Genomic DNA, 27,957 nt, shown 5'->3' on the forward strand with positions numbered 1-27,957 from the left:
GAGACAGCCAGGATACACACACAGTTTGGGAAAACAGAGCTCCCCCTCTTCCTCTGAAAACTAGACTGTGCCCTGAGCCTGGCTTTTGCTTTTCTGGATCACAGTGCCAGCCATGGTAAAACCAATCCTTGTTTCTCTCTACCATGTTCATTCCCAAGCAGGGAGGAAGATTTGCTCGCAGGAGGGACGTGTCTCGTAGCAGCCCTTCCAAATTGAAGGCTGCCTCCTGCTCGCCGCAGGTGTGAGCGTCTGCAGGACGAGCCTGGCTCAGCCCCAGCATCCCCAGGCAGAGCATCTCTAGGGAGGCGGACTCACACCCTTAGGGGATCCTCTGGCTTAGCACCCAGCCCTGCTCCAGAGCCAGGCGATAAGGAATGTTCGGGCTTGCTTCCAAAGCACCTCTCTCATCCCATGCCTTGGAGAGCCAAGGCACTCTGCCAGCACCCACGGTACCACTCATGCACAACTGGGGTACTCTTCCCCTTTCTCTTCCCAATTCCTAGCAAAATGTTTTAAGCTTTTTGTTTTGGTTTGTTTTGTTTTTCCAGTGTGAGCCAAATGCCTAATATTTGTCCTAATCTCTTCTTTCAAAAGAGCTGGGTTTTACTGCAGATTTCACCCAAGGATTTGGCTGGAAGAAGACACAACTTGGATCGAAATGACTGAGGTCTGCTCTAGCACAGCCCAGAGCTCCTGACACAAAGGTTGTGCTGTCCTTGCCCCTGGGTTGTGCTGCCAACCATGGAGATAACTAGCACATCTAGCATCTTCCCTCCAGACTTCAGAGCAAGTGGGCACACTTTCAGGAATGTGACATTTTATGCTTTTTGCCCCTGCAACTTAACTTTCTTTTTAAACTAGTGCAAATCCAGAAAGGTGCCATATGTTGCAGCGAAGCACAACACTTCTCCCACCTGCCTGGTTGGACTCTGCTGCCCGGCCAAACACAGCAGAGGGGAGACACAGGCAATCTAAGCAAACCCAAGAACAGCTTAGGAGCCGAGCACTATACAGGCGGATAGAGACACAGCCACGCACATCCTAGATCTGGACGCATTGTTTGCTTAGAGTAATTTGTCCCTTGCTGAATCCCACGCTGCCATGGAGGGGTGTGTAGCCTCAAGGACAGGGCTCTCCCACACTGAGTCTGGGACTTGAATGAAACCCAGATATCTTGTCATACTGGGCATGGGGAGGTGTGTACTCCCTGCTTACAGACTGAGCCTTATAGAGAGGGATACAGCTCATTTGCACACACAGAGGCACTGGGAAGCCAGAAAAACAGAGTAAACATGGCTTTTCCCTCTGTTTTGTGCATTGCTTTAGGCACAGACCTCCAAAAGGGACCATGAGGGGCTGACGTGCTTCTGTGACACTGGGTTTATTCCAAGACAAGGATTGCTCCCTACCCTGTCCAGGGTTTGGGAATAATAGCTGAGTCCACCTTGGGGTTTGGGAGTGGGGTAGGTGTTTTTCTGAGGCCACAAGACCATAAGGGACTGTGGTTCTCCTTCTCCCTTCCTCTCCCAAGCCTGCCTACAGCTGCCCCTGCTCACGCCTTCCTCCCATCCCACTCTTCCCTTTTGCAGCCAAACTTACAAAATCAGGTGGTAAAGATTAAAACCACTCCTGAAACCACGCTGGGCAAGAAAGGAGCATTTAGAAGACTAATTCCTCCAATCCCCTTATTCTAATTAGGGTCCTTTCTCTTACAGACCTGAGAGTGGTCCAAAAAAATTACTCCAATCTGCTCTCAGTAGCTAGCAGCGTCACAGTCAGCTCCTCGGCTTGGGGAATGCTCACCTGCAGAGGTACACGAGAAAATCTGCACTACACACATGGACTCACACACATACATATTAAGAAAGAAAAAAAAAAATGGGGGAGGTAGAAGTTCCTGAACAACCTGTAAGCTGATTAAAGGGTATTTTATTTTTACGTAGGGAGGATTTAGCCATGCAGTTCCTAGTACCATCTGACCTCAATAAACTCCCATGCTGTCACTCGGTGCTGCCGTTGGATGGGGTCATGGCCTGTGCTGGGGCTCCTCGAAGGTCAGCTGCACCAAACAGCTCCATCGGGACTTGCGACACCATTGCTGGATGTGTGTGGTGGGTAAGATGGTCCTTCCCCAACCTTCTCAGCCTGTCTCGACCCTTGTGCACTTAGTCATCTCAAAGCCATGGACCCCAATGAGAGCAGTGCAGAGGCTGTAGGAACATTCTGGGATGTGTGTTTTGGCCAGCCAAGGCCTCCATGAAGAAGAGCAGCCCCAGCAGATCCTGAGTGGCTGCAGCAACACAGCTGGGGTCTGGACTGTGGACAAGCTGGCAAGGGATGCTACCTTGTAAGGATTGCCCTGGATAAACACCAACCCCAAAGGCTGGCTGGGCTTTCCTGGGCCAAGGCAGGAGCAACAATGTCCACGTGACACTGTAACAGCATTTATCCAGCCTGTTCTTAAAGCTCTCTGGAGGTGGAGTCTGAATGCATCCACACTGCTCCTCCAGCCAGAAAGTCTTTTCTGATCTCCTGTATCAATTCCTTTGAAGTGTGAATGGGAATTTCTCCCCTTCAGAACTCAGAATGACCTCCCAGAGCTCTGTGTGCTGATTTTTGAGAGTCTGCCTGCATCCTTCTTGTGGTGTGGGCTCAGGATACCTAGCTGTACGATGAAACCCTCTCTTTTTCAAAATGCAGTTTCTTGTGTCTTTTCCTCCAACACAGAAAAAGGCCAGGCTCAGGTGCTCTCCTTAGATATTGCCAAATTTGGGGCTAATACATTTAACATAGTTATAAGATGCTGTGTTTCGCACTGCAGGTTTGGTGACCCCTCCCTCCCACTGTAAAGAGGAGAAAAAAGACCTTCCTCTGTGCCACTCTCAGCTTTGATGCCCTTGGGATGATGCCATTAGGTACCCTTTGATGCAGAGCCTTGGTATGGAAGTGGGGATGGCGCTTCTGTTTTGTAACCTCTGCTCACTGCCACGCACGAGGGTGTCCCCAGCCAATAGTGGGGCTGCTGTGAATAGCCCTTGCACCTGTGGCAACTGGATTTACTTAATGCAGCTCACCACAGGTCTCTCCACGCTGCACATGTCAGGCGGTGTCAAGCCTAAGCACAAGTGACTGCACAAAGATCCCGGTGGCTTTACACCTGGCAACAGCCTCAGGACAGCTCATGTCCTGCTCAGGGATGGCGCCAAGGCTCACAGATCCCTTCTCCCTCCTGCTCTGGGGCGTCTCTCCCTGCCCCTTCAAGGAGTGTTGGCACACGGCCTCGGCGCTCCTTAGTGTTACCACTTTGCTGTATGTCCTGTAACCGCTGTGTTACGTCCCAGGAACAGGCACATCACTCACTGGCAGCTGGTGGCAAGGATCAGTTCGGCCCTGACTTCTTGCAGCTTTGGGTATGAGGGCTGTGCAAGGAGCAGGGATCAGGTGAGGGCAGTAATTTCCTTTTCCTTTGCCATTCTTAGTCAATGACTGGGAGCTTTTCTCTGCAATGCTGCATAGATGGGTTAGATTACAGTGATTAATGGATGATTTAATCACGCTTTGTGCCTGCTGGCTGCAGCAGGGGGAATCTCCACTCCCACTTTGAATGCTCACACAAATGGAGAATGGAAAAAGTGCAAATTCACAAAGCTCCATTCAGCTGATATTGCTAAGCAGTTTTGTTTATCACTCCCATTTCCATAATGTCTCCTGATGGGAGTTTAATGTTAATTCTGGTTAAAGGAGAATCAGATGTTGTTTCAGGACTGGGGATTTGATTTGGGCTCCAGTTTATTCAGGTATAAGTTTCATCTTGCAAAAAGCTTTTGAGTTTCCTTGCATGGTCCTGAATTTCCTCATCAGCTGCATTTAGGCTCAAGCCCGTGGTTGTCACCTGCATTATGTGGCAGCAGCGCTGGACACAGCCACACTTTCCCACCCCATCGCCTTTTCACTCTGCCACTGTTGCTGCAAGGCAAACCCTGCTTTTTGTTGCAAAGTAGATAAATCAGGTTACTTAGCTCATGTTCTTTCAATCCCCAGAAGCTTTTACTCTCCTGTTACTCACTCTCTGCTGCCATCATGGGGCCACTTCTCCAGCGCAAGCTCTTCCGTGTGCCTCTTACCTAGACCCGTTTAGTTTCTCATGGCAAACGGAGTTTCCCCCAGAGCTTGGGGGCATTTCAGACCCATTGAGGTTATTGGCAAAGGACGGAAAATCACATTAGTCATTTTTAGCTCCCTATATGTTGTTTAGCCCTTTTAAAAGAAACTTTTTCCCCTCCTTGACTTGTTCTTACATGGTCTTTCTCAGTGTAGATGTTTGGCAACACCACTAGCCCAAGCTGAAGCTGGTCACCACCAATGCAGACATAAAATATGAATCCAGAGAATATGAAGATTTAAATGCAAAGAACAAAAAGACAAGAATTTCAGATGTCACTAATGTCACTGGGGGCTCCCAAAGCAGGGCTGGGTGCCCAGAAGAGCTTTCAGCTGCCATGGGAGAAGGATGCGACTCACACCCCATCGGCGCCTGGTTGTCTAGTGATGAAATGCATTGAAAGAGGCCGTGACACTACAGCGAGCTGTATCAGAGCGATGGTGGGAGCACTGCAGGAGGAGTGCCAGATGAAGCGAGCAGTTGTTACACAAAGGAGAGGGAAATGGTTGGGAAATGCCTGCACGTGTGCAGGACTGACCCGCACTGTCTCAAAGGAGGAAATGCGCTCCCCTGTTCAGGTGGTCCTCAGTCCTGGAATGGGACCTGGAATGTCCCTGCTGTTTCTTCCCCTCCCTTTTGCAGGGGTCCAGCTGCAGCCTGCGGTCACAAGCAGTCATGCTGAGGCTGTTGCTCATCAGTGCCGGGGTTATTCTTCCAAAGGAAAGATGATGGGGAAAATCAGGTCCCTCTCGGCACTCTAGTCATGGAGACACCCTCTGTTTTTTGGGGATTTTTTTTGTAGACAAGAAAAAGTGTAATATAGCTCCTATTTCTCCAGTTGGAAGATGATTTATTTATAACGATTAATCCTTCCAAGCTACTTTATACAACATAAAGAAGCAGAGAAAGGGCGTAATCCTATTTTCTCCCTCCATTTACAGGTCACCTTTAGCAGCAGTATTTGAGAGCAACCAGCTTCAAACCCCAGCAAAGGCAGGGAATATATTCAGGATGTTTTCTATGCATGTATAAGTATGCTTCATTCTCTGAAGCTGTGATACAATCTGTTCTCAGCAGACCTTTCCTGGCTGTGAAACCACACAACTGTGAAACCACAGCTTGAAAGGTATCGTCCCCTTGTGCTGAAGTCAGCCCTCACCCAATGTTTGCCCTAAAAAAGTGACACATTGTTTAGCCAAATTGCAGGTACACACATACACTCACTGACAGTTCCTGGCAATTGCAAACAAAACCCAAGCCAGGATTAAAAAAGAAGAACAGAAGATCAAGCTTCTATCAAGAGGTAATTAAAGCCAGGAGGAGAGATAATGATGACAATCATAATGACTCAATTGGTACAGGGATGTTTGCCCAACAAATTACTGTCATTACAGACAGAAGCAGGAATTATTACCCATCAGCAGAAATACAGTCCATCGAACTGCTGCAGATGACCTGATTGAGTTTAGAGAGTAATTAAAAGGACATTGCAGCCTGGATGCATTATTTGCTGTTAATCATGATTACTCATATTCATATGTTTACCCAAATAATTGCTTCTGATAAGGGCTGCAGATTTATAGGGGGCCATGGAGAGGAGTGGGCCAGTGGCGCATCGTAGCCGTGAGACAGCTGAGAGCCTGGAGTGACCACGGTTAGGTGAGTACGCTGTGCTGACACGGTCAGGCTGGACAGGCTGCCTTCTCCTCTCTTTCAGCTTTTGGGTGGTGGATTTTAGGCCTCTGTGACACTTTGCTGAGCCATTGCCATGAGGCCATCCACCTCCTGAACAGCAATGCTGGTAATATGTGGGGTTTTCCTCCTCTGCATCAACCAGAGGAAAGAACAGAGCCCAAACAGCAGCTAGACCGGATGGCTTCCAGAAATACGTGGTCTATAGTTTTAGGTAGAGCACAACAATGGGCAGGAGCAAGAAGGTGCGCAAACCGGCTGTGTACCAGCCTTTTGGGAAGCTCTCTTAGAGGTCCTGCTCCTCCAGGGTGGTGGGAGCCTTGATTCAGCAAGGTCTTGGGGTGCAATCTGACATTTCAGCAGTCAGACTTGTCTGCTGGAAAGGTCAGAGATGCTCCCAGGTCCTGCGCTGGCTGGGTGCACACTTGTTCAGCTAAAGGTCCAAGTTAGCTATGGAGTTTGCATTTCTTGAAAGCCAGCATCACTGGGGAGGGCAATAAAAAGCCCGGAAGTATCTTAAGAAGGTTAAACAGCTCTACTGTGACCACACTGAAGATCTACCTCCTCCCTGGGGTCTGACTGATTAAAAAAACCAATGCAACACATCATTGATACACAGGGGAAGTTCCCCAACAGCCATTACTGATCCTAGCTACTTCAGCAAGCAAATATGATCTGCACAGGGAAGACAAAATTATGTCCAGAAAGGGAAAAGACAAGTCAATCCACTGGATTAGCAGTTAGAAATGTTACGAAGAGAGGGGAAACTCTGGAACTAGGGATGGGGTTTAAAATGGGCTCTTAAATGTGGTGCTCCAAGACAAATGTCAGCCCAGGGTTGGCACAAGAAAGGCCGAAATGCTGTGGTGAGATCCTGGCTGGGGGTCAAGGCGTTGCATGGCAGGTATTGTACAGAGGAAAGGACAGACTCAGGACCCAGGTTTCCCTTCCCTGAAAGGTGGTGTGCTCTGGGTTTGGTGGCTGTTTTCAGCTCTTCCACATCCTTCGGCTGGGAAGTGGTACTGTGGGGTCTGTTTTGTTTGGGCTCCAAAAAGAAACTGATCTTTGAAACATCCTTCTTGTTTTACCTATTCCATCCCCCTCAAAGCCAAATCTGGCAGGCAAACACAACACTAAAGCATCAGAAGTGTGTGTGAGATGAAGCTTATGGCTCCTTAATCATGCAAAATCTCACACCTGTCTGCTCTGAAACCCCCATTAAATATTTGTGCTGTGGCTTACAGTGAATAAATTTCTGTACAAGTCCCCCCCTTGTCCTTCCTCCTCTTGCCTCTTCTCATCCTGCTGTATCTCTAGAGTAATAAACAGGCCCAGAAGGGCAGCTAGAAAGTGTTCAGGAAACTCTGACAGCCCTTTAATTCTCTTTGTACTGTCTAGTATCAGACTAAAGTAAAACCAAAGTGGGAGGACTTTGATATTGGGTTAGCAAGTACTGTTGGAGAGTTTCCAGGACAGTGACTAAGAAAGCCAGGTTTGCTTCTTTGCAGGAGGAAGGAGGTATATTATAAATTACAGATGTGCCTTCTGTGTAATCCTTCGGGAAATGTGAGTACGCTCTTATAAAGGCACATACACATCTCTGGAGGCACAGGGCTGCAAAAAGAGCCTGGAAACAAAAGGGAAAAACATCCAATGGCTTGTGATAAACAAAATATGCTTTTCTTTTGGTTTTATTTCTGTAAGAAGACAAAATACAGGGTTCTGCTGCTACTGAAAATGTGTGTTATTTCTTTTTTTCCTTCTTGAAAGATTAGAGGATAGGCACTTATCATCCCACACAAGAGCCCTTCCCTTTCCGTGTGTGTAAATGAACTTTTATTTGGTACATGCCATTTTTTTTGTCTGAAAAAACCTGAACAGCTTTCTCCTGGGCATCCTCTAGATATACTAGTAGCTGTCTGGGACGGATGTTTTCATGGGCACTTTAAATCTTCTCCCTGAAGGCTCAGCTCTCAGAGACTTATCGTAGAATGGGGTTTATTCCATGGTGTTGTGCAGCTGATGGATTAACTCACATGATACCTCCCTGTGTATTCAAGGCATATTACACTGACTCACAGCAAACTCCAGCACAGACGTCATCTCACACAGCCAACCTCTGAGCCGTGTTCCAGGACTGTGTGGTGGCGGGATAACAACTACAAACAACTTCCAACTAACTGGCAATATGATTTGAATTGTTCATCTTGTACATTTTAAAGAAATACTATCTTTGCTGGCAGGAATTCCTGCCTACTTTAGTTATAGTGGTGTTATTTATACAGCCATGTCTTCTGTGTGGCATGTGAACTGTACCAGACAAGGACCAAGGTCATTTGTTCTGCTGCTTATAAAACCTTGTGCTTTAATTCAGGAGAGAACATGGTTTCCCTGATGACTGGTCTGTGGCAGCTAATTATTCCCATGATTGTCCTATCACACTTCTCAGCATCTCTGCCATCCCGGGAGAGGTAAGCATTTCTTGTGCCTCTGCTTCCTTTTTCACTGTGGCTTTTTGTTCGAAGAGCCTGCTAGCTATAAAGTCAGCCTTTTATCTGTCTTTCTTCCAGAACTTGCATCTGCTTGGCTGTTGGAATTTTTTCTTCCCTAAATTGATTTAGCTAAATGAGTGCAAATGTTGTAAACATTTTTTCTCACTTAAGAATGGAAACATTGATTTTACTTAATCCAGGAGAAAAATCAGGACCCCAAACAGATCAAACTACAGTAAAAAAAACACTCTTGAGTCTGTTTTCCTGCTAGGTCCTTATACAGGCTGATAGAGGTGGAAGTTTCTAATAGCCTAGTGAGGAAGTTTTCCTCTGTGATGGTTAACAAAGATATTTCTTTTAAACTCCTATAAGATTTGCCCTTTTTTTGTGAAACTTTGCCAAATTGGAACAAATTCTTGCCCATCTTTGTTTGGGACCCTCTTTCCTTGAGGGAGCAGTTTTAAATGCCTGTTCTCTGGTCTTAAAACCATGCCTTTTCTCTTCTGCTTCCCAGGACTGAGAGACATGCTGATGGGCTCTTCCACAGTGAGCTCAGCAAGATGAATGGCAATGCCTACGTGCAGCAGCTAGTCAAACACCTGGTGGGCCTCAAGGAGAGGTAAGGACCAGCCAAAAACACCCTCCTGGTGCATGGAAGTCTCCAGTGGGAGGTGAGAGCCCAGTAATAAGGGGATGCCCATGGGGCTGAGCTGTTTCCAGCTCCAGAGCCAGGCTGAGCACTGGCCTCATCCAGAAGATGCCCAAGATGAAAGGAGACAGAAGAGGAGAAGGGGAGTGATACAGGGCTCCTTGGTGGGGGGGGGGGGGAGAGAAATTTCTGTGTCTTGTGATAAGTCCCACAGCTGGAAGGAGCAGCCGTTGTACTGTATTTTCCCTGACACAGGTCCCAGAGGCACTCAGATGGACTGTTTACCAGTGAATACAGCAAGATGAGAGGAAATGCTCAGGTTCAGAAATTCATTCAAAATCTCATGGGCCGCAAGCGCAGGTAAGAGCTCTGCTTCCTGGGGAATGGGAAGGCAGCTTGGGCCATGCAGGCTGCAGGGAGGCAGGTCTCTGCTCCAGGGAAAGGGGGGTGGCATGGCCAGTGGTTTGGAAAACTCAAGAAAAGGGCAGGCAGGCTGGGGCTGGGACTGGGACTGGGACTCCTCCTGCCAGGCTGCGCCTGGAGCTGCTGTGCAATAGCAGAGATACCCACCAGCCTGTCTTGCCTGTCACAGCCGGCAAAGCGGGACACAAACCTCCTCACTGAGGCCATTTCTAAGCATAAAACATTATCTATTGCATATGCATATCAATCTTAATCCATAGGACACGAAACTTTATATCAGATCACAGCCTAGGATTTTTTGTTTGCATTTTGATTTAGCCTTTTGGGGAAAGTTGTAGGTGATTTACCTACTTCAAATAAAGTACCCGAGAAACAGCAGATAAACGGGCTCTGTAACAGAATGAGGAAGACCTCTGGGTTTCACAGTCCCCACCCAGGGCTCTGACTGCCAAACTGGGCAGGCTTTAGACATAATCATATCTATGGCCAATATGGGGTCTTGCATCCAGCCGAAATATGGGGCCACTGAGGCCACATGTACGAGCACATCATCAGTTATAGGTGGTGCACCGTGATACAACTCACAACTGCTGCTGCCCTTGCCGCTGGTATGTTATCAAGGGACAACATTGCCTGGAGAGATTTTTCTTCAAGCTCAGTCCTTTCTTGATGGCAGAGACATAGCACATTGATTCCTTCCCATCTGTTCAGGGTGCTTTGATATTTTCTGGGGCATGCACCACTAACAAAATCCTGGCAGAGGTAGTAGATTTTTAATTTCCAAATGCTGGAAAAAGGTACACATCCATGGATGGAAGGACATGTCGGTACTGGGTAATGAGGCAGAGTGCAAGTGCATATTAAAACCTGTCCCTTTGCCAGCCAGAAAGCATCTGAGCCTGATTTGAAGAGGATACTTCTTTTTCTTCCTGCACAGCTATGGTGACAGTCAGCAGGTTAACAGAGCATGGACCATGCAGCAGATCCCTGGAGGGGTGAACCCGCCTTCCAGAGAGCAGCGCTGCTTTACAGCTGTGGTGGTTACACTGTTTGTTGGTTTGTGGGTTTGTTTTATTTTTTTAAAAATAATTATTAATTTTCTCTATCTAAACCAGCTCTCCAGGCCCAGCCAATGCAGATGTGCAGGGGAGAGAGGAAGAAAACAGCCATGAGGAACTTTGCTTTATGTGGTTGTACCAGAGCTTTCTAAACACCAGGTAGCTGGGACAGATTTCTCATCTCTATGGCCCTAGTCACCAAAGTTTTGAAGCCGAAAGAAGACTTTTAGTAACTTGTAAATGCCCAGTTTTTGCCCCAAGTGCAGAAATCTGACGTAATGCAGCAGATCAGAAGGGCTCAGCTGATATCCTCAAAAATAACCTCAAAAATGGGAAGGGTGGAAGATTTTTAGAATTGTCCGTATTTTAAAATCACTTCTGCCTCATTCCCCATCAGCTTGTGAGGCACTGTCTGGGGGACTGTCATTGCTGAATTGCAGCCCTCCATCCCACAGTTTTGTACCTCCTGTCACCCTGTCAGCAGCCACACCCCCAGGGGTGGTTTGCAGAGCTAGAAAAGCGAATGCTTCAGTCTAACGGCAAGGTGGAGTGCAGCTGTGTGCAATCTCAACCGATTTCCATGCCTGTGTTCAGGGTTATCTCTATTTCTACATGCCAAACCCGCCTGGCATTCAGTTTTGCCTTACCTAAAGCACAGCTGGCATTGAGATTTACAGCTAAGAAGTGGCATATAAAAGCCAGTTATTAAAAATACTAAAACCCAGGGAAATGAAATAATATTTTTTTCTAATCACAGAGTTGTCATCCTGGACTGAAACAATTGTTCATCCCATTCGGAAACCTAACAGTTAAAACAGAAAGCCTTTGCTACCCTGTCTTGATTCAATTAGTGATTCAAACAGACATTTCAGGATGGGCTGTCCCAGCATCTGGACATTGTCTCTTCCTAGTGACCAACCACTTCCCATTAGACATCTCATTGTTAAATCACTAAAATTAGGGGGAATAACTGTCCCTTAGTACCTATTGTCCCCTTAGTACCTCTTGTCCACATAGATTAAACTGGGATGGTAACACCAAGAGGCTCGTCTGTGCCTTTGTGGGGTGCCTGGCTGCAGGCAGCCATGATGTGGGTCCCTCCATCATACATCTGCTCCCTGGAGTCACCTTTGAATTTTACGAGGTGACCTTGTCACACTTCTGGCAGTCTGTGCCCCCAGCAATAACAAACTATCACTCATTTTTTCCCTTCCAACAGCCACTCAGACAGTGATGCCAGGGAAGCTGCTGCAATTACCAGCCGGTATGTTTGTCCCATCTCTAAGCAGCTGGTTGCAGACATGAAGGAAGACACAGACAGTTTCGACTGAAGGTGAAAGGAAAGAAACAGCCAAGGAGACAGTTTTGCATGTATATAGCCTTGAAAATAAACAGGGAATCTACTGAATTTGCTTAGGAAAAACTCTTGAGATCAGCAAATAAAAATTCTGGAAAGCAGCCAAAATCCAGTAAAACCTCTTAGATTATAGAGTGAAACACATGTCAGTGTGAATTGTTGTCAGTAGATGGAGCCTAAATGAAGCACATCACTTCCACTTCATGTTAGCATCTGGCTGCCTGCTTCTGAAGTCTAATAAAGATTTGTTAGCTACGCCTGTGCTTCGGCTCCTCTTTGGGAAACAGTAATAAGGGCGGTACCATTACTAGGTGTTGGAATTAGGAATTCGAGCGGGGGGGCGAGAGGGATTTTGCCAGGCTTCGCCCCACCCGAGGGAATGCTACCAGGCTTCCCCCCTCCCCCGCCATGAGGCATCTTGGCACTGGTTGCAGCCCCCGGCCATATCTTGGTGGCTGGGACCTGGCCCTGCCCACAGCCCAGCTGTACAAAGAGGGCAGCATCGGGGTCTCCCGTTAGCAGAAACTCAGCCAGGTGCTAGATGTGATTGCAAAGAAATATACTGAGAGCTGCACAACATAGATACACACTGTAAATATTGTTTCCGCTCCATTGTGCCCCTGTAGTTACTGGCTCAGCTTTCTCATAGCCACTAAAGATAAAGCTCCACTAGGAGGAATTTGCTGCCATTTAATGAGGTTTACACGTCACCCCTGCACCACGCTGCCTGGCAGATTCCCTCCTCTGATAGAACAGTGTCCTGGTTTCGGCTGGGATAGAGCTAAATAGTGCTGTGTTTTGGCTTCAGTATGTTTCTTAGCAACAACTGAAAACATCAGTGTATTATCAACATTCATCTCATACTGAACAGCACTACTCTAGCTACTAAGAAGAAAAATTAGCTCTATCTCAGCTGAAACCAGGACAAACAGAAACACCACCTTTCCTGTAAAACCAAAAGACTTTGAAGAGCAGCCCTAAAACAAGGCATCTTCAGCTGCAATCATGTGTGCTTACTGCAGAACTGCTCAGTCCATTCTGCACCATCAGTTTTCACCATTTGCGATGTACCTGACATCTGCAAAGCAGCTCATTGCTCTCAAATGTTCATCTAAGCACCCATTCCCTAACCGTGATGCTGAAATGCTGCTCTCATGGACCTTAGCAGTTGTTTATTTTGGTCTATAGGAAATCTCTGCTAGGAAAGTGACCTCTTGGAGAACTTTTGGAAGGAGTGTTGACAGTCTGTATCTTGTTAAGTCACTAATGGCCATCTGGCTGAAATGCAGCACCTGAGAACTTTCTGAAATCAACTGGGATTTTAAAAGGAGCAGTGAGAACAGCTGTCCCTCTTCTCCTCCTACACAATGGGCAAGTTGAAAACAATGGTCTTTCTTTACACAAGGGGCCAAACGCCTTGCCATGTGATATTTGGCTCTGAAAAATTTACTCAGAAAAAGACAGGACAAGACAGTGGAATAACATGCTATTGAGGCTTCAGGAAGCTGCTGAGGTGTAAATCATTGGAGCCTGGATGGAGATTCTGGGGAGCAGCACTCCAAAGAGCCACTGGTAGAAGGAGATGTGTGTTGTCTCTACAAAGTTGCTGGGCAATCACTGGGCTGCAGCGGAGCCCCATCACTGTTTCTGGATCCACTCTGCTCACCTTGTGATGGTACTGTAGTGTGGTGGGAGTAACAAGATTGTCTTGGAACCATAACTGATTATCTCAACCCAAGGGCTTACACAGGGCCTAGCTCCTTCCTCTACCATCCAAACAGAAGAGCAGCCAAGATGGCTTTGTCTCCACTGAAACCTTTGCCTTTTCCAGAAATAAAGATAAGGCATTTGAGAGCTGGCTTTTAAACTTTTTTTTAAAAAAATAAAATCTGTTTTTCAGGAACAACATGACAGACTGCAACAAGAAGAGAGAAACTGTAAGTCATGGGCTATCGAGCAAAACCTGTTGTAAAAGGGAACATGGACCATGCAGAAAAACCCTGGCTGAAATAAATTAGCTATAAGGGGTATAGTAGCATCATTATGACTTTTTCCAGGAAATGACCTGACCAAGACAGACCCCATCTCTGGCACATCAGAAACATAAATTCGCTCACTCCCTCCCCACTGGGAGAGGCTGGAGTATACAGACAGCTTCCCAAGCATCAGCCCTTGTCCTCCTTCATGCTCATCTTGGGTGGCTTGGCTCTGAATTCGGAAATGCTTCAAATATATCTTTGTTGCTATAGAGACCTTAGGAGAGACCCAGGAACAAAGTAGGAACAGGAAGTTACGTGTCATCATGTTCTATGACTGAAAGATATTTACATCTTTCAATAAGTCATCCAATGAGTCAAAGAGGCAAAGGTTGAACTGCAGCAATTCACTCTAGCCAGGCAATGTTTTTGCCTTCATGAAGCAGTGAACGCAGAATACAGCACTGGGAGAAACTGGGAGAGAAGAGAATCAGTTTAATCAGAAACAGGGATTTTTTTTCAGCAACTGGCAGCTCACCATGGCTGTTTCTCGCTGGCTTCTCACTGCTGTGCTCTTTCTGTTGCCGTTCGTGACACAGGTTTCAGCACAGCAACAAGGTAAGCTCTTGCAGGAGGTCCGTGATCATGGAGGAATAACCGTCACAGCAGCAGGTTTTGCCATTATAGGTGGGAGATGTTTACTCTTACTCTGAGATAGGTTTGTTCAACAACCTTCTCCCCAGTGGTAACTAGAGGGGTCTCATGTCTCACCCAACTCTGTCACAGTGTGAATCCCTGGGCAATTTTGTGTCTCATTTGTATGCTTTTCCAGGATGTTCTGTCAATAATAATGAACCAAGTGTTTATGAGAATAACCCTCCTGGCTACGTGGTGACTACTATCCACATGGAACCAAACTTCACTGTAATGATCGATCCTACTTCCCCCGATGTCAGTTTTTTCACTATATGGGGGTCTGAGCTGCAGCTGAGCCGAAGTGTGGACTATGAGGTGAGCCTTTAGCTGGCAGGCTGTAAGGATGAGATGGATAATGTTGGGATGCAATGAGTTTCAATCTCGGCTCTTGGACTTCCAGGGATTCATAACCTGTTCCTAAAGGATCTAGGAAATAACTTTGAAAAATAAACCTATTTCAGCTGGGTTTGAGTTCACTGCTTGGGAGGTCAGGCCTTCTGCAAGCAGGGTATAGGGAGGAGGGGGATGCATGGTATGCCTGCTGTCACCTTCCTTCAGTGAGTCTGTATCAATTAAAGCAAGGGGAAGTTTTAAAACCAAAAATGTGACAACTGTAGTGTTCAGAGCTCTCCAGGACTCATGTAAAATGATCCCTGTTTGCCTGTAGAAAATAGAGCCCTCAGCAGTGAGGCGATCTTGTGTGAAGCATAAAGGCAGTGTAAAAGGTCAGTGTGTTCAGTTAGGTTGCTGCTAAATTATTTTACCTTCCTGGAGTGCTCTGTACACAGCCACAAGCATCTTTAAGCTGCCTTTCCCCTAATGTAAACCCCCACATTTATTTGAGTGAAGAACAGCAGACAGAGTTAACACCCTGCAGGCGACACTGTACTTGCTGCATGGTACATTTCTGCTTCATTCAATTTAAAAAGAAATCTCTTTGAATTCACCTGGAGTTTGAGAAAATGGCCAATTAGCTCTGCTGACATGTTACAGGAATCACAGGGAGAGAAGCTGGAAGAGTGGTCTGCTTTGACTCCATCATAAACAAGATCCCAGCACTGATGTATGGCTGTAAAGGAAAGAAAGGAAAAGTTAGATATGCCTGAAAACAAGATAAAGCCCAGCAGCATTTCTGATTCAACAATGTGTATATTTGTCTCATTTACTTTCGAAAGAGTTAGTATGTTTTGGCTTGTTTCTACAATGTCTGGGTTTGTTTTTGCATGCAGAAAGACACCTTGCTGCTGGTGTACCTGATTTGTCAGAACGCTGCTGGGCAGGTGAGTGCTCTTCCAAACTCAGCCCTGTCACAAGGCACTGCACGGCAGCACATGCTTCCCTCTGCTCTTCCTAGGCCGCAGACTGGGATGAGGAGATGTCCTTTTCTTTGCAGACATACACGCTCCTCTCACAGTCAGAGAGTGCCTAAGGCTCTGTGAATGGGGAGGGGGTAGGAACAAACTCACAAACCCCAGCCCCATCCAGCCCGCATCCAGCTGTGCTCCTTACACCATCCCCTCTGGTCACTGCAAATCAGGATCAGCCCCTAACAGTCTTATTTTTCTCTTTGATTCTCTCACTTTGCCCTTTCCTCAGAGCGATTCGTTGCAAATTCTTGTGACCATTCTCAACATGAACGATAACAGCCCAATGTTTAAGCAAACGAATCTCACCGAGGTTATTCCTGAGGTAAGCATTTTACAAAGTGAAGAGGGCACTGGGTCACCCAGTGCTGTGGGACTAAGGAAGGGTTAGCAGGGAGAAGTCTTCATCCCATTTCACAGAGAATAACCACAGCAATTTTGTTTCAGGATACAAAAGTGAACACAACCATTGTGGCCCGTGAAGTTTTAAGTGCTAGTGATGCTGACCTGGATACCATCTTTTATGAACTCGCAACAATAGTGCCGGTGAGCATCTTTGTTCTTTGGGGGAAAATGGTGGCTCTGGAGAAGTCTTCGTGTTTAATTCAGAAAAGCCCTAACTCTGAGGCTAAGGTCACTGTATTGCATTTAGTTCCCTGACAGCTTCTGCAAGAGGTACATATTTTGTAAAAACCAAGTGTCGGTTTGGTTAGCAGAACAGAGCAATTAATACTGCAGGTATTGAATTATTTTACTGCTCACACTTGTATTACACTGTATAGATTAAACTCTCATCTAGGATATTCTGAGCCATATGATCCAGGGTAGTCTTGTTGGGATGGTCTGTAAACACCTCAGCAGAGACCTTTGTACCTCACAGAGTTCAGAACTGTGCTGAGTTGGATAGGGAAGAAGGAGCTATTTTCCTGTTTGACAACAGTGTCCATGCAGAGCGAAGATAACATGAGCTGCCCAAGACCGCACAAAAAGTCTGTGGCAGAGCCAAAGGCAGACTCTACTTTCCCCAGGTCCCAGTTTAATGCCTTAGTTTATTTGCTCGTAAGGAGTTTGCTTCATTTCATGGGAAATGAATTGTATACACTGTTAAATTGATGCCAGCCTAGAGTACAAGGGCCTGCTAGAAACTTACAAAAAAAAAAGTAAATTCAAGAGAAGAACAAAATCATAGGATGGTTTGGGCTGGAAAGGACCTTAAAGACCATCTAGTCCCAACCCCCTGCCAGGGGCAGGGACACCTTCCACTAGCCCAGGTTGCCCAAAGCCCCGCCCTACCTGGCCTTGAACCCTTCCAGGGAGGGGGCAGCCACAGCTACTCTGGGCAACCTGTGCCAGGGCCTCACCACACAATTTCTTCCTTATATCTAACGTATATTTACATTTTAAAAAAGCATTGTGGAGTGAGCAGGCAGTGTCTGACATTCTGCCTCCATTAGCTCCATAACTCCATGGATTTTAAGGGTTGTGAGCAGAAACCACATGTTTTTGAATTTCAGGGACCAGACTTTGCCATCACATTGGTGTAAATCCAGAGGGATTTAAAAATTCAGAGGAATTCTAGTCAAGACATAAGATTAAAGGAGAACCCAAGCAAGTGCAGAAGGTTATAGAGAAAATGCAACATATCTTATTTCAATTTGGCTTTACAGTTGCTTCCAAAGTTCAGTTGTGCTAGGCTAAGGCAAGTGATCTTGCTAGCTCCCAGAGGCTGAGCCACCTTTGACCTGTTTTGTGCATGGATGTGAGAGTGCTTGGCTGTCATGGTCCCAAAATCAAGGACTGGTGGCAACCTGTTCAGTGGAGGAAATAAGATTCTGTCCAGTACCTGCTGGGCAGGTAGCCAGGCAAAACAGGGGATCTTGGAGAAGAAAACTCACAGGGACATCAACAAACCTTTCTGACAAGCCAGCTATCTCCAGTGTGCAATACCAAAGATTAAACAGATCTGGCACTCTGACACTGTCCCCCCACCCGCTCCCCCGCCTCCCAGGTCCCTGGGATTAAAGGTCTGATTGGCTTGACAAACACAGCAATGAGCAGTACTTTGAACATCTCTGTAACTGAGTCTGCTAACAGGGTTTTTCCTTTTCCCCCTGCCAGGGCACAGATGGTTATTTTGCCATAAAAGGAGTTAACAACCCAGAAATTTATTTACAAAAAGCATTGGACTATGAGAAATTTAAATTGACAACGCTGCTCTTGTATGCAAGGGTAAGTTCTTTAAGAAGAAAAAAACCGCCTTGTTTGCCCCAGTCTCTCAACTGAAGGGTAAGTCTGAATGGGAATCTCTGGGATGGCAGGAGGGAGGGTGGATACTGAGGGAGGTGAGTTTGGAGCAGTCTTCCACCCTCCATAACTACGCAGTGCCAGACTTGCATTCAGTACACCTTTGGCAGCAGAATGAGATAATTCATTGCTTTAGGTAGGCTAAGCCTTAGACAGAATGGAGTTACAACAGCTAAAAGACCCTGGGCCACTGGCTTTTGCAGTTGGGTTCTTCTTTTGGCAATAAAACTTGCATCTCACGAGTATGCTTTGCCTTTGGGTACAGGACAGGCCTGTGGACAGCACCGAGACCACCAACACAGCTACAGCAACAATAAACATATTTATTGAACAAGCTGACACCAAATCACCCTGGTTCCTACCCTGTACCTTCATTAACATGGACAATAGCATTTGCATCAGCAGCCCCTATACTGGGAGGGTCAATATCTCCGAGATGTCGGTAAGCAGGTGTGATCAAACAGTATCCTTGATGCTATTCTCAAACAATATCCAGATGCTATTCTCAGTAGACAGTGCCTAATGATTTCCATGAGCTCATGCTGATCTTCGGTCATAAATGCAGATGATTCAGCATGACAGGGAGCCTTCACCATCCTGGGAAGTGGAGGTTCACCTCCCCAATGCCTGCCCTGCCAAGCAGCACTGCTTGTCCTTGTTCCTGCAGCACATCACTGGAGAGGCGAGAGCTGGGAGCCCCTTTGCTCTGGGCTGTCTCGCCTCTGCCCTGGTACAGCCATCTCCCAGCAATCAATGCCATTCTGCCCAGACAAAACCACTAGAGCCATGGGAGAATGGAAGAATGGATGGGAGGATGGAAGAACGCCGCAAATGGGAATGGGAGGATGGGAGAATGCTGCAAATGCTAATTTGGTGCTGTAGTGTGGAATGTAACACTTTGTCTTGTTATTGCAGACAGAACCACTCATCTTAGAGCCGGGGCCTATCTATGCTATTGATCCTGACTACACTTTAAATGAAAAAATTGTGTACAGCATTGTTGGTGGTGAGTAGAGGTTGTCACCTTCCACAAACTGCATTGCTCATGTCCCCTACATTACCTGCCAAGAGGAGATGCCCCCCATGGCACTTGAGAATTGAGGGGGATTTGCCCCTCTGTTTCTGCCACAGAAACATAACTAGATCCACAGGACATTATGGATTAAGTAGAAGAAACAGACTGTACAGAGAGGAAGAAAAAGAGAATTAAGAGTCCTACAAGCCAATCTCAATGAAATCTGTTTCAAAAGGACTTTGGTTTTTGGGGAAATGAGACATGTTTTATCTTTAAGCTTTTAGACTTGATTTTGCCAGTCTGGTCACACCAGTCACACCACTTTCAGTCTTTGAGCTGAACTTAAAATTCCCACATCATTGAATAATTTTTATTCCCCAGCACACTGCCACTATCTAATCTGCTCTGTTTTAGTCTTGATTTCAGAAAGATTACTTGAATACAGTCAACTGATTGCCCAATCATTGACTGGGCCATTTATTTCATTCAAAGGATTTCCTCTTTTTTTTGTTTTTTTTTAACAATAGTGGGGTTTTGAATAACTATCAAGGCAAAGGTAGATCATATTGGTCAGGTGAACTGATCACTTGTTCATCTCCCTTTACCTGTGCCACATGGCACCACATCTGTGAACATCCTTCTGATAATAAATACATTAACCTTAAATTCCACTGGCATTTTGGAGGTAGTGTGGCCTTCCTACCCTGCAGTCAGTAGGGAATCCCAGACTGGGGAGTCCTTGTCTAAATACAGCTCACGGTGTCTAAGTGAGGAAGAGAATTAAAAATTTTGCTTGTATATTAACATAAATCCAACACAGATGTTTGTGTGATTAAAAGACAGATTAGAGATATAGGAAGCTGATTTCTACCCCTACATCAATACAAGAAGGTTTCTGTGTTTAGGCTCCTCTTGTAGTCAGAAATAAGCATTTCCAGAGCAGAATGCAGCTCACATTGAGCCCAATGTTCACAGTAAGTCAGATAAATCATGCACTGAGATGCCATTTTCTCTTCACAATATATGTAACAAAGTCACATAGAGATGTCTTCCCTTTAGATGCCTAGAGCTATTTGAGACAACTCCCCACCCAACTAATCTTTGTAGATTGGCTTCTTGCCTTTAAAATAGGAATAATCCTTCCCTTATCTCTCCTGAAGAGCAGTTTGGGTTCAGTTAGGGTTTGGGCTCAGGTTAGGGGAACTCGAGACCTTCAGTCCTCAAATAGTACCAGAGGCTCTAGGCATTTAGCAGAATTTAAGCTGGCTATATCTGGGCCTAGGCTCTGGAAACGCAAAGCTTTGCTGTCCTATCTCATCTAGGTGGGTTCACACACATCTTCTCGATGCTTTTTGTCTGTTGAGTCCCTCTGAATCCCTGGTCAGTGCTGCCAGCTCTTGTAGCAGCCAGGCAGGCAAGGAAAACAGCATTAAGCCCTGGGGGTATTGTCACTAAGATGTGAAAAAATGAGTCAATGAGCTCCAGGTCACTTTATGAAGGTATCTGATGATTGAATTTCCATTTTCTTTAGGGGATACAGACAAAGTATTCTCAGTGGATGCAGACACAGGGAATTTAACTATGAACAAAGTAGCAACTTCCCCAGACTCATACCTATTGCAAGTCATGGTAAGTCTGATGACATTGCAGACAACAACCCAGCATAGCTGGCTTTCGAGGAAGCAGCAGTCTTGATGTGACAGGAGTCAGTTGCGTTACTAATTAAAGCTAACTCATTACACCCTTTCTTTTGGAAGGGCTTAGTACTTGACCACTGTCTTATACCTACTTACATTCAAAGCTCTTGCAGGAGTCAAGGAATTTTCCCTTACACGTGGGTTGCAACATCAAAGCAAGTTAACCAAAAGGGGACATGCTGATGAGTTGGAAGCATGGAGGAACATAACTGGAAGGCTTTCATTAGGCATGACTGGAGCTTGTGTTATGGTAGTTAACATAACTCAAGCCTAGAGACAAGGTTGTCTTTGGGCTAAAGATCAAGAGGAAAGGAGGGAGTTGAAAAGCACTCCCTGCACACATATCTAGGACAATGTGGACTCTTGGGTAGCAACTGAACTGACCCAAACCCTTGCAAAGATGAGCAGACTCTGCGTGCTGGTGCTGGAATCTCACTGCTTTGTACTGGAGCATCACAATTTGTCCAGATGTAGCCCTAATGGAGGGCCATATCTAGACTGGGGTTACACCAAGACTGTGTGGAGGGCCAACAGCAGAAGCAAATTATAAACCACATGGACTCCAAACCGTAAGGCCATCTGTGACAGGCCTGTCTCAAAGCTCACTGAGAGTGACAGAAAGAACCCCATGGGCTGTGATGGGCTTCAGATCAAGCCTATCCTATGTTTCATCACTAATAGGAAAAGGCTAGCCTCTCTCTCTCTCTCTCTCTCCAGGCCACCCAGGTCAACAACATACAGAAATACTCCGTAGTCAGTGTAGAGATTAAGGTCGTCAATAAGAGCAACTACCCACCCTACTTTGAGAGCAGAATCTACAACGGGACAGTATTTGTTGGTCTGGCCCCAAGAAGCTTTGTCTTCCAAGCTGGTGATCCTTCAAGCCCCCTGATGATAACAGCGGTGGATGAAGATTTCCCTAACGTAAGAAACTGAAGATGCACTGCATTCTTTCTCACTGCTTCAGGCGTAAAGCTGGATCAGAAAACATGACGAAGGGGAGGCAGGGAGAAGCAAACACATTTTCCTCTAGTGTTCCATATTCTATTTCCCTGGAAATTCCACATAGGTCAGAACTGCTTATGGTGTGATGTAATGTGGAGAAGCTGCTGGACTCCTCTCTTCCAAAAGCCAGTCCCACCCAGATCTGTGTAGGTGAGCTGATCCACTGCAAAACAGTATGCTGAGTAAAGCCCAGGGTTAGCAAATACTGTGAACAGGTCCAGATTGGAATTAGGGCTGGGTGAAGTGTTTCCTTGAAGAGTTCGGGGTGGTGGGATCTTAGGTGTCCTCTCTCTGCCAGGTCAAGGAGAGCTATATGTGGACTGGCCTGGGAAGAGGAGCCAGTCCAAAGACAGCAAACTAGCCAGGGCCTGCAGTCCTGGGCTGGAAATTGTTCCCCTTCTCCCTGTAAGGGCTCATTTTGAAAGAGCCATTCTTGAACAAAGTACTGGGAGAATGGGGAAGAGATTTACTGACCAGCCATTCCCATCCCACCCTATTAAATAAAGAAAAATGTGCTAATTTTATTGATACCAAGGCTTCCATAACAAGACTGGGGACCTACTAGAGGAATAACACCCTAGACATAAGGGAAAAATTGTGCAGACCTCAGCACAAGTGTTATTCTCCATGTACAGCCCCCTCTGGCACTGTATTAAAGGCAGAACTGATCAAATTTACAAGGTCTCTTGCATAGATGTGTTTTGCTTGGGCAAATGCTAGAGATACCAACACAAGATGGGTAAGACTTTGGATTTTTTTGGAGGCAACACTTTTAGGATACATTCTTGAATTCTGAGCAACAGGATGAACACACAAATTCAACCTTTCTCACCTCATCAGTCCAGATTTATTTATTGTGCTATACACCTGCTCACACTTCAGGTGTGTTTGGCAAGTCCTGCCAATGGGTTATTACGGAGATGCATGCAAAGCACAGACAGGGTGGTTTAATCAGTCACTCTTCTGGCTTTTCAGAAAGTCAACCCAAACATTGAGTACTACATAAAAGACAGCACCGATTTCATCGCAACCAAAGATGGACTCGTCCTGACAAACGTGATGCTGCAGTCACCGGGAACTGTAACCATCAAGGTAAAGCAGCTTCATTATCTTGCCGGGGTCATGGAGGGAAGGGGTAGTTTCTACTAGAGAAGTACCAAGGGTGGAATTTCATTAGGTAACACAGACCTTGTCCCAACCATTTGCATCATAAATGTACAGGGATGGAGGGAGATGAAGCAATAGCAAATTTAATCTGTGGGATACAGGCTACATCTGGTACTAGCTGTAAAAATGTTTCTCCAACCCTGTGGAAAATATCATTGGAGACAAGTAAAAAGTCAACCAGGGAGATTTTAGGAGCCCCCCTCCCACGCTCTGATTAACAAAAAAAGGAGGGTGAGCAAGTGGCTAGGAGGTGGATGTGTAGATATGGTTAGGGTATGATTGCTGGCATACATCCCAGCTCTAAAGGCTACAGCTCCAAACTTGGGAATCCTTTGGTAAATCCAGTACTTTTTTTTGCTCAGGTCAAAGCAAGCAGTTGTTAATAACTTTAGACTAAGAAGCTAGATACTCACTTCATCCATCTGCCTGCCAGTGGCAACTGGCTCCCTAAGACCTGCCTAGCACAACGCCACGCCCTGTGGAGCTCTCTGAACCAGCTTGACTGTAGCACTGGTTTAGCTACATGGGCAGGGCAAGAGAGAGGTGCCAATGCCTGCCCCACACTACCTCATTATCCACGTGCAGCACTGCGCTGCAAAGCTGTATACAAATGATGCACCTGGTTCTGGCCCAGGACAGGGAGAGCTCTTTTTCCTCTGTGACCAGACTGTCCAGCTACAATGCAGGGCTATCATGGGGATGTGGTGAGAATACGGACAAAGTACTTTGTCCACAAAGGGCCCATTGCATACCTTAAGAGTGAGCTGGAGATCCAGGAAGTCCCTAAGCTATCTCTTTCGCATGTTCACATAGGCTGTTGGAAAAGATATGGTGAGCCTGCAGGAGGCAAGCACTGTAATCGTGGTGGAGGTCATCCTTGCTGCAGGTAGGCTGGGTGTCTTTGTTTTCTGCTTTGTGGAGATGACTGGGGAGTCTTTTCCACTTCTGTGGGCAAACTGGCAATGACAGGTCAGCCACTGAAGTCTGTGGACCTGGGTTGAGGCCAACCCCATACCTACAGGAGGTTCTATGGTGGCTACAAGAGAAAATGTTCAAACATCATCTTTATGACATGGCCACCACCTGCCTCAAACAGCCTCCTGAGACTTTGAGTGCTGTGTATTGTAGTGTTTTTTCCTGTTATTCCAAAACTAAATCTGGGGTTACTTCATGCTGTTTTGTGGGTCAGAAATAAGCCAGGATGTCTTGTCATGACAAAGGAGGGTTGCCCTGACACCTTGATACATCACTGCTCCTTTTTAGCCAAAAATTTCAGCACAGAAAATTTAAACCACAGAAGATAATGATGCTGTCACTATGCAAAAAAGTAGATTGAAATGACCCTGAATGGCTCAGAATCTATGAGAGGAATTGTGCTTTATTCTATACTATAGGCAGCACTCAGGGAAGGCCTAAGCAGAGCTGAGATTACCATTTCCCTGGCCAATCTGTAGGGTATTTAACCCTCAGCTTGAAGAGGTGGTGCTAAGGAATGTGCATGCAATGGGTTGGAGAGTCCTTTACTGAGCATTCCAATATCCAGGGAGAAACTAGACTCATTTTTAATATACTCCCCTTCTGGGAAGTGGTAACTATACATTGGCCTCTGGTCTCCAAGACACTGGTGCCAGAGCCAGCTCACACAGATCTCAAGGTGAGTCATTCCATCAAGCTGAGCTAGCTTTCGCAGAGGCACTGTGTGCTGCACAGCACAGGAGTTAAGGGTGGCAGAGTTTCACACCAGCTCTGTGGGCTGTAGCTCCCTAGAAGACATCATTAAGAATCAAAAATTCACTGACATCCTAAACCCCCACCAACATATTAATGATAAACTGAGGGTGCAATCAAATGCGGAGGAAATATACAAAGTCCATTGTCATAAACAGGTCAGCAGCACAACAAAACTGTGTTTCATTAATGATTAAACTTTAAAGAAATTCATTTACACTACAAAATGAAGCTGGAAAACTTAAATATAAAGAACCCCACTGAGAACAACAATCAAAGGTGATTAACCCCGAGGAAGTTACTGTCTTTCCAGTATAATGTTGATCTCTACACAAATATGCTTACACTGAACAGCGGCTGAAAGCATAACTGCTCCTAAGAAGGCTGGTGTACACTGCTACAGCTGCAAAAGGGCAGGAGAGCCTTTCCTGTCCTGGGGCCCTTTGAATGCTTTTCCTATTTCCTATTATGCTTTTTTATTTCTTACTTTAATGTGCTCATCAGTATCAGAAGTGATGTTCTGGATTAAAGGAAGCTTTGCATTTTCACACACATATGTACAAACATAGCTCATTTTTGCTTTCTGGTATAAATGGGTGAAGTGGGAAAGTAAAAGACCTACCTAGCTTTCCTCCATGTAACATCTACTTGCCCAATACAGTCATATATATATTAGCTTTGATAAATCATGGGGTAAAAGTCATTGTTCTGTAAATGGATGTTATTTCCACTTCACGTGACTTATTGGAAGTTATAATATTCTGAGTGGTCACCTTAAAAAAACCCCTCTGCTTTTAGGACCGCAAACGAATGGCCTTCTGTGATATTAGACATATCACTGTCACATTCTGCAGCACAGGATACTTCTTTGCCCTTCAAAAATTGGTTGGAGCTTCTCCCACGATGAAGTGCTGTGTTAAAAAAGCTAGCTTCTCTTTTTAGGCTTTGTAACACTGGTTTGTTTCTCTTGCAGCTACAACCTCCTCTGATAAGATACACACTGCCCAGGATATGGCTATCTTAGGTGGTACATTAGCAGCACTGCTATTAATTGCTTTAGTCTTTCTTGGAGTGATGATATATAAACAGTATGGAAAACCAGTTAAAAACCTGGTAAAGAAAAAGGTAAGTAAATGCCATGTTTTTACCTGAATTTCTTAGTTAGAAAGTGGGATCTGAGAAGGTTTTAAAGTATGGATGGGCTGTCCAAATACTACACGTTTGTGTGAAGGTGATGAATCACTCCTATCCTAAAGCCTGGGCTTAGACAGTTGTCTGCACCTGAGCTATTTACTTTTGGCTCTCTCAAGTCCCTGGCAAACTGGTTACTTTGAAGTTTAGAGTGTAATTCATCTGACCAGATGTTGGTCTCTGCCTTAGGATGGGACTGTCAGGAGCCTAGACTCTACTGACTACAACACAAGTCCAGAACACATAGCTCGGGTGAATAATAAGTCCTTCACCCTGAGTGAGGTAAATCCCACTCCAGAGTAATACCTCAAATGGATGGGTACAAATCGGTATACATTTCTGGTGCTCAGCACTCCTGGAAAATGTGCCCATGCTTATCTGAAAAAAAAATTCAGAATTTGTCACTAAAAAATAGTTGTTCTGGGGAACCATATCTTTCCCTGGCTTCAATTAGGTCTAACGGCAAAACAAGCTGAAGCTCTCCTCAGCAGTAGCTCAGTCACTTCAGCCACCCCTTTTTTCCCCTCCTTGTTTCTTTTCCTTTCACGGCAATCATAAGGTGTCTCTCCTCCTGTAGTTCTCCAACGAAATCTCTGGAGGTTACCAGAACCAATCTTACAAGGAAGATGAACACCCAGAGGTGAGCACCAAACAGCATGGGACGTCAGAAAATGGCAATGGCCAGTGGATGACACCTGTGCAAGAGCAGCCAGCACTCTCCTTGCCCTCTTCTGATGCAGAAGAAATTGGTAGTCTCCCACAGGCTTCTATAGCTTCCACCATCATCTCTAACCAGGGAGAGAAAGAGGAAGAAGTGGAAGAAGAGAAAGAAGAGACTGAGCATGAGATAGAAGAGACTGAGCATGAGAAAGAAGTGAAGTCTATCCTCAAGACAGACAGGCACGTGGCAGATGATGGCTACAAAGCTGTGTGGTTTAAGACTGATGTGGATCCAGATGCTGGAGAGAGGGTTGAAGTTATTGAGGACAATGCAGCAGATGGCGATGATGACAGTGACCAAGATCTGCAGAAGAATGAGAATGAGGAGGAGGAGGAGGAGGAGAAGGAAGATTATGACAAGGATGATCACCACAGAGGGCTGGGAGTGTCCTTTGCCTCAGAGCCCTCATCACTCCCAGCTGCAGAAGTGATAGTCAACATGTCTCGCACAGATGCAGTGACAGGAGATGACTATGACATATAATGGAAATAGACCTGCACTCTCTCCCCAAAATGGGGGAATCTCAGCTGCTCTGCTGACATGAAACCTATTTTTCTTCTCAGAGGGGAAACTGGAATGCAGGAGGACAAGGCTGCCTGTCCTGCTTGTCTGAATGCAGCGGTTAAAGCTGGAAGAGATTACAGCTAATTCAACCTTTTAGGGAGACCTTGAAATATCACTTAGGATTTTGGGGAGGGGAACACGTCTCATCTCTCCATCTTTCTGCCTGTTCCCCACAGGCCCCTTCATCGCATTTCCCAAACTGGCTGCAGGTACAGCAGAGATGTAGCTGAACTGACTTTGAAGCAGTTAGCCCAGCTCATGGTAGCAATTCAGTTACACAACCCAGTGTTCATCTCCTGTTGGTGGGTATCTAAGCCAGCACTGACTGCTTGCCTGTTCCCTTTGGGGTGTTACAGTTTGGTGCCAGCTGCAGGACATAAGCCAGCGCAAGTCACCCTGACCCTGCAGTTGCTCATATGACTGTAGCCAGGAGCTCACTCCAGGGCTTGGCTCTGTTCTCTGCTGTTGCCACTCTGTGCTCCCAGCACAAGCAGCTGGCATGGGCCACCACGGTCCTCGTCCTGCCAGCAGCCAGGAGTTTACCTGCTCAGGAGCTGCTGTTTCCTCTGCCACCAGTAGGCAAGGACTGATCATGTGTTCTTTACTGAAGGACTTTGTCATCATTTTTTCTGTGTCATAAAACCACTAATTGTGCAGTATTTCTTTAGCTGTCTGTCTCTTATCTGTCAGGGAAAA

At 46.0% G+C, this 27,957-nt stretch overlaps 2 protein-coding genes and 1 long non-coding RNA gene across 3 annotated transcripts; all 3 read left to right on the top strand.

Moving 5' to 3' along the window:
- Positions 1 to 1,714: 1,714 nt before the first annotated feature.
- On the top strand, positions 1,715 to 2,928 carry LOC141950341 (uncharacterized). The gene is made up of 3 exons (XR_012631000.1): positions 1,715 to 1,811; positions 1,944 to 2,111; positions 2,822 to 2,928. It is a non-coding gene; the product is annotated as an uncharacterized LOC141950341 (long non-coding RNA).
- A 5,096-nt stretch (positions 2,929 to 8,024) lies between these two features.
- Positions 8,025 to 12,081, top strand: SCT (secretin). Its single transcript, XM_074884924.1, has 5 exons — positions 8,025 to 8,325; positions 8,861 to 8,965; positions 9,251 to 9,355; positions 10,534 to 10,635; positions 11,696 to 12,081. The coding sequence occupies exons 1-5, from the start codon at positions 8,237 to 8,239 to the stop codon at positions 11,805 to 11,807; spliced, it is 513 nt and encodes a 170-aa protein (XP_074741025.1). The 5' UTR covers positions 8,025 to 8,236; the 3' UTR covers positions 11,808 to 12,081.
- A 2,159-nt stretch (positions 12,082 to 14,240) lies between these two features.
- CDHR5 (cadherin related family member 5) lies at positions 14,241 to 27,920 on the top strand. The gene is made up of 14 exons (XM_074884576.1): positions 14,241 to 14,427; positions 14,642 to 14,820; positions 15,735 to 15,785; positions 16,102 to 16,194; positions 16,317 to 16,415; positions 17,988 to 18,098; positions 18,439 to 18,615; positions 19,089 to 19,179; positions 20,720 to 20,817; positions 21,603 to 21,809; positions 22,866 to 22,982; positions 23,871 to 23,943; positions 25,759 to 25,910; positions 26,554 to 27,920. The coding sequence occupies exons 1-14, from the start codon at positions 14,349 to 14,351 to the stop codon at positions 27,178 to 27,180; spliced, it is 2,154 nt and encodes a 717-aa protein (XP_074740677.1). The 5' UTR covers positions 14,241 to 14,348; the 3' UTR covers positions 27,181 to 27,920.
- The last annotated feature ends 37 nt before the right edge of the window (positions 27,921 to 27,957 follow it).

The sequence above is a fragment of the Strix uralensis genome, chromosome 15 (genome assembly GCF_047716275.1).
Source record: "Strix uralensis isolate ZFMK-TIS-50842 chromosome 15, bStrUra1, whole genome shotgun sequence".
Taxonomy (NCBI): domain Eukaryota; kingdom Metazoa; phylum Chordata; class Aves; order Strigiformes; family Strigidae; genus Strix; species Strix uralensis.